The 6,613-nt window shown below is 34.0% G+C and overlaps 2 protein-coding genes across 2 annotated transcripts; both read right to left on the reverse strand.

Moving 5' to 3' along the window:
- Positions 1–2,317: 2,317 nt before the first annotated feature.
- LOC140760200 (uncharacterized) lies at positions 2,318–3,426 on the reverse strand. Its single transcript, XM_073097051.1, has 2 exons — positions 3,256–3,426; positions 2,318–2,674 (listed from the first exon to the last, which is right to left on the reverse strand). Exons 1-2 carry the CDS (start codon positions 3,424–3,426, stop codon positions 2,600–2,602), a joined length of 246 nt encoding a protein of 81 aa, XP_072953152.1. The 3' UTR covers positions 2,318–2,599.
- A 412-nt stretch (positions 3,427–3,838) lies between these two features.
- LOC140760199 (uncharacterized) lies at positions 3,839–6,036 on the reverse strand. Its single transcript, XM_073097050.1, has 2 exons — positions 5,944–6,036; positions 3,839–4,367 (listed from the first exon to the last, which is right to left on the reverse strand). The coding sequence occupies exon 2, from the start codon at positions 4,331–4,333 to the stop codon at positions 3,839–3,841; it is 495 nt and encodes a 164-aa protein (XP_072953151.1). The 5' UTR covers positions 4,334–4,367; positions 5,944–6,036.
- Positions 6,037–6,613: the final 577 nt, after the last annotated feature.

Raw genomic sequence — 6,613 nt, forward strand, 5'->3', positions numbered from 1 at the left:
TCAAATGTAGACTCTAACTTAAGACTCGACTCAGATTTAGAAGGAATGAACCAAAATTGTGTATAAAATTATGCAGACTGATAGCCTATTTATAGAATTAAATAGGCTCGACGAAAGGATGTAAATGATCATGAATGGATGCACCAATTCGGGTCGGGTTCAACCAACCAATCTGAACCAGGCAAAAAATTAAATTTGACTTAACCCCACGCATGCGAACCGAGTCGAGCCGGGCGGGCACGCATGTGTGAGTTAAGTTGCATAGTACTATTTACCCACAAAATAGATACCCTTTTTGGGCCCAAAGCTTATAAGAAGTTTGTCATTTATATACCATACTAACATTTCTCAAATATCCAATATGATACTAAACTCATTTCTCTTTATTTTCATTATCATGATACTCACATTAGAGCCAATTTTTATTAACTTCTCTTCATGGATTTGATTAAGTGAATATATGATAATAAAATATTTTTTGAACTAAATTAATTCCACTATTAAATCATCATTAAAGATGTATATACCCCACTTAAAACTTAGTTCAAAATTAATAAAAAAAATTCATGTCAAATACATGAAATTACCTATAGAAATAAGCTTGTCAGCTGCTCCACCATGGTGACATTATTTGGACACTAGGTGGTGTGTGCCAAAGATAAATGAATATGCTCTTTACCTTTGACATGTACTTTAGTTGTTCTAACTTGTGGAGATAGATTTGCAAAGCCTCCAAGGATGTTTTTCGATCATTTAAATCATCCTATTCTTAGGATCAACAAATATGGTGGAATAATGTTTGGTGGATACTCTGTGGACTATGTATAAAATAATTCTTATGGCGTATTTTAGGGAAAAGGACCTACTGTTGATTCTATGGGTTGATTTTTCAACTTCAGATCGCATGTGCCCACATTATCATGTCACTTTGGAGACCCTGAATCATTTATCTTTTATTGTGCTTTTACTAAAGAAGTGTGGAATACATTTGCCTTACAAAGCTCTGTTCACGGCGATATGTTCAAATAACCTAAAGATATTCTATTAAGCAAGCTAGCTGACCATGCATCCGAGAGTACCATTTCTTACAAAGCCTCCAAATAATATAACTAGCAACTATTTTCCACTGTCTAACTCCTTCGGTCAATTTTTGAAGTTGTCTCATATGGGATGTCCAAGAAGCAACAAGACTGGGTTTGCTTGATATTCTATTTGAAATTGACTCATGGATGCGTTGTTCTAAATGACAATATGGCTTTACTTTTGGCATGGAGAAGCTATTAAAGAAGATTTGATACAAGTCTACTAAATTATACATTTATCCTTTTCTTTTGTTGCTAGATCTTTAAATTTTGTTGCTGATGGCTTAACACATACGCTCTTTTTTCTGGGATGTTATACTTAGACAAGTAAAAACAACTACGCTAGATATAGTAAGATCAAAAACTTAGTAAATGTTGCTACTTTAGGATGTTTTATATAAGATATTTTATATAATTGCCACCTAAAACTTTTAAAATATTATAATTGCTATTACTTTCTTTAAATATCAAGATTGCCACTAAAATCTTCACTCTTTCATAATTACAAGTATGATTAGCTTTTTAACAAAATATTTCCAACAAATTATTATTAAAGTTAGCAAATACACTAAAATACCCTCTCTTTTTAAGTTAAAATTTAAAATATTTATCAATATCTTTGATCTAGCATAAAAGAATATATTTTTCATTATACTAAGGTACTGGGTATAATATTTAATAGCTTTTAATCATTTTAAATAATTTATATAGTCTTTGTAGAATCTAAGTTGTGTTTTGATTATAATTAGTTAGATTTAAATAGCGGAATGGCATTTTATAAGAGGGCAATAATTTTGATGGCAAATATGACATTTAAAAAAAATACAACAGTAATTATGATATTTTAAAACTTCCGAAATTCTTTTAAATTGATGGAAAGGCACGATAAAAATGAGTGCATTTCTTTCAACACAAGTATTGCTGTTACTTAAATTCATTTTTCTGAGTATCATGCTGCATTATTGCTTAATTGCCACTTGAGCAGGATTGAGAAAAAAAATCATAATCATAGTGATTGGGCTAATGTCCACAAAATGCAGACTAAATCAATCGCCCATTCAGAAAAAAAATATATCATGAAATAAATTCCAGAACACAACATCATCAAGACAATCATACATGTAAACACTTCAGCATATGGATCATGGATCATGGATCATGGATCAGGTAATGAATAATGAATAGACACTTGTCCTGCTCTCATGGTGGAAATAGCAACCCAAAATGCAAAAGAATTGAATAAATGGTCTCTTTTAAGAATAGAGAAAGACTGAAAAAGTATTACGATCCATGCGCTGCTGCAGCACACGATTTATCCAAACATCAGCTGAACCAAGTTAGGAAATCTACTTCCACAATCAAAACAACAATGGGCTTTGTCCAAAATGTTAAGGTCACAAAGGCCAATTTGTTAACTTGAAAAGAAAAAAAAAATACTCAAAAAGTTCCTCTCATCTAATGTAGGTCTCATCTAATGTAGATGCTTTAACATAGATGAAAGAGAGTAGCATATAAAACTAAAAGAACTTTGCTCTGCCAAGTCGCTGCAAATGGTAGTTAATCGTCCTTGCTGGATTTTTGGGTTTTCCTCTCTGCAATAAGAACAAGACAGTTAAAAACATAATAAGAAATGCTTCAGAACATTTATACTTCAAATAATGCATTGGCAAAAAAATCATACTTGGTCAAATAAGCAAGAGATTAATTACAACATACTAGATGTACAAAAGTATTAATATATTGCAATGTGTGTGTGTGTGTCTCTGTCTGGTGATATATGGTGTGAGGGGTGGGGGGTTGAGATTCCCATAAAGCACTACATGTTCCATGTTATTGAGAAAATCTTCCAATGTTGGACTTAGAGAATGAACCTCTAGTTATCCCTTTTCTATAGGAATTATCCTTACGTTAAACTTCAACAACGAAAAGAATATTCATAAGAGCAATATATCTACTTTCTCCTTTAAATACAAAGGAAGTAAGGAACTACAACCATTAAAAGACAATATCCTTAAAAGATAAAATACAAGCAAACTAAGCTGACGTATTCATGGAGAATCGTCTTTGAAGGTTAACTCAAACTGAATCCACCAAACATGCAAAGAACCATAATGGAGAAATCTTTTCACAAATACTTGCATAAATTTTCAAAAGAGATGAACAAAAGTAGCACCTGAGCTTCTGCACAAGCTAGCAGGAGATCCTTCTGTTTTGTACACTTATCGTCACTGTTCTTATTGAGAGACAAACAACCAAGAAATGCTACCATCTCCTTCATGCAAGGCTTTCCAACAGCACCAAACTTTTTCGGGTTTATGTACAAACCCCCAGCCTTCCGGCCCATGTTGCCAACTTATCCACCTACAACATACAACAAAGCCTTGTTCAGTAACAAATAGAGACTGATCTGTAAAAAAAGTACATTTGGTTTAAAGGCAATAATAAAAGGATAACATGTTATATGATAAAAGAGATACTAACTCATGTCATGCATTTCATTCCTATAATAAAATTACATAACAACTTGAAGAATCTAGAAAGCCAATTTAACCCAGAGATCTTTGAACCATCCAAAATGGAAAGGTAGATAGAATTAGAAAAGTGAGAAGATATTATTAAGAAAAAGATTGTGACAGAGATATCTCAAAACAAACAATCAGAAGGTTAGACTCAGTTGGACTCTACTGTATTTCTGAAATTATGGCTAAAAGTGTCAAGGCTACAAATAACTTACAGAAATCTTTCATAGACAGAGATCACATTGATTTTTTTGGTTCATCGCTTTGATGCTGAGATTTAGCATTTACTTTTTCTTCCATGACATGCTTTATCCCTTCTTGATAACCTTCTATGAAGCTTTTAAGTGCATCTCTATAAGCGGAAGCACGCATCATATAGATGCGTTGCAATGCAGGTCTCAGGGTCTCCATCCCACCTCTTGCTGCTACTGCAAGATCCTCCAATGTTGAAGGTTCACTTTGGCGAGATCTAGCATTTTCTACATGAGGTTGACCATCTTCTTCCACATCCTTTTTATAGTCATTTGGTCTGAGGTCAGGGCCAATATCTTGCACCCAGCTAGCTGCATAAAGCCTAGATGCTTCCTTGAAAACATACCAACGTTCTTTCCAGGTCAATTCTTTTCGTTTCTTGTGATGCGGAGGGTCAGGCAGGGATGATGGAAAAGCAATTTCCTTTATATCATATCGAATGTAATCATATAATTTCCTGCAAACAACCTTTAGCTTCATTGTACTCCTTAAGCCCTCCAAATCTGGTGGTGTCCTATATTAACCCAAATTCAAGTTCATCCACAAGTTTTTTCCTGAATTCTTTCTTTCACTTTTTAAGGCAAGATAGCGACAAAATCTACAGTGAGAAAAGATAACAACTTCTAACCAGCAAATTTGAAAGAATGACCAAAAAAAACAAAAAATCAACTTGGATTTCCCATCTACTCAATCACTCGGATCTAATTCCCAAGGAAGTAATGAGACATGCTTTTAAGTTTTAACATTTTTATCCAATAGTCATAATTGTATAAGCATGATTCCTACACTCAATCAGTCAAAGCTAATTTTCATCATTCATGCATAGCGTAGCACTTTGGTTTGATTACTGATCGATTAACAAGAATAATTCAACAGCATTCAATGATTTATCATTGAATAATAAGTCGTCTTCTATTTGTCACAATTTTACCTCATCTAATATCTAATAAGTAACTAACTCACTTTCTCCCTGTGAGAGCGTGAGTGTGTGCGGGAAGCGAAGAGTCACTGTGGCACAGGGTGGTAGTGAAAGAGGTGATGGTCATGGGAGGTGCATCTCCACACATACAACACACCCACACACCCACACACCCACAGAGGGATACCTATCAAGAAATTGCTAAAATGCTGTACTATGTATTAACTTTATAACATAGCATTAATAACAGAATTAGGTGAGTGGATCAACAACTTATTTTAAATGCTGGACTAACTTATGCCTCACAGTTGGAGTAGGTGTGCACGATAAGGACGAATATTTAACCAATGTTCGGAGAGGCACTCGCAATATGCAGGAGGTCACCCCCACCATATAGCACCTAGGCAGTGTCCAGGTGCATATACGAAGACATATGTAATCTAAAATTTTAATATATAAAAAATTAAAAATAATTATATATGATAAATAATATGTACTAATATAATCTTTATAAAATTTCACAATTAATGTAATACTAAAAAATAAATAGCAATAACTAGTAGTCGACATTCTATTTCTACTAAAACAGTAAAAACTAAAAACTAATTAAGTAACTAGCAGTAATCTATATTATACTGTAATACTAATCTACATCTATCGAGATCTTGGTTAAATCTAAGATTTATGAGTCCTGATTATGCTTCTTACAATTGTTTGGAACTTTCTACCACATCACTCTATTTAAGTAATAAACAGTTAACATATATTCACAGAAAACAAAAAGCAAAAACTAGAACTTCAGTTTAACTAATAAATCAGTTGAGTCTTCATTGACAAGCGGAGATGGACAGTTTGTCATGCCTAGAAACAATTAAGCAACTTATTGTAGCTTTGGCAGCAGGAAGGTGAGAATGACGTGGGAGAGAGTGAGTAGTGATCCCTCAATAGTAGATACAGGTGATAAATGAGAGAATACTAAGTATTTGAGCCATACGAATTCTCAATTCTTACACATGGTATTTATTAGATCGAATCGAATAATTTTGGTGGGAAGGTGGGCCGGTTGCTGAGAGAGGGTTGGGGTGGCGACCGATGGGAAGTGACTAGTTAGAGTTGGAGAGTGAGAAAATGTATATGGTAGTGAGAGAGAGAGAGAGATGGGTGGGCATACCAGCGTCACGTCTGCCGCTCGCTACTGCCGTCGTATGCCGCTCGCCGCCGTGCCCCGTAATAGAGAGGAGGAACCGAGGGAGGAAGATTGGAGAGGATTTAGGGCTCGAGGGAGGAGTTTCTCTATAAGGATATGGGTTCGGGTAATTTCTGACCAAACTCATTTACCCGACCCGTTATCTCCCCCGGGCTTTGACTTTGTGCAGATTTTAGGTTATATACTCGGGATTTTGACCAAACTGGCCCTCTTCTAAGCTCTATTTACTGAAACAGACCACGCCCCAAACTTAACACTAAACAGACCCAAGTTCAGTGTTTTAATTTTAGATAAATGGAGCATTTTATCTTTTAAGTAAAATTCTAATCTTATTAGTATTTTTATTCAAAAGACAAATGCTGAAAAATCGATGTTTTACTGGAGAAAGAAGATACTATCTTTTTCATATGAAATGCTAAACAATTAAGTGTCTTATTGTTAAAATTATTTAATTATTTAGCGTAGTTTTCAAAGTCATAAATTTCTACCCAATAGCCTATTTCAGATAAATGATATATCATTACGAAGATAGAAAAAATAAATATAATAATTTTGATCAAAACTTAATTAAACCTCAAACTGATAAAAATATACACAAAAATTTTAGAGCGTCATAAATTTAATCTTGATTATT

Source organism: Typha angustifolia, chromosome 5 (genome assembly GCF_048772165.1).
Source record: "Typha angustifolia cultivar Huaian chromosome 5, ASM4877216v1, whole genome shotgun sequence".
NCBI lineage: Eukaryota > Viridiplantae > Streptophyta > Magnoliopsida > Poales > Typhaceae > Typha > Typha angustifolia.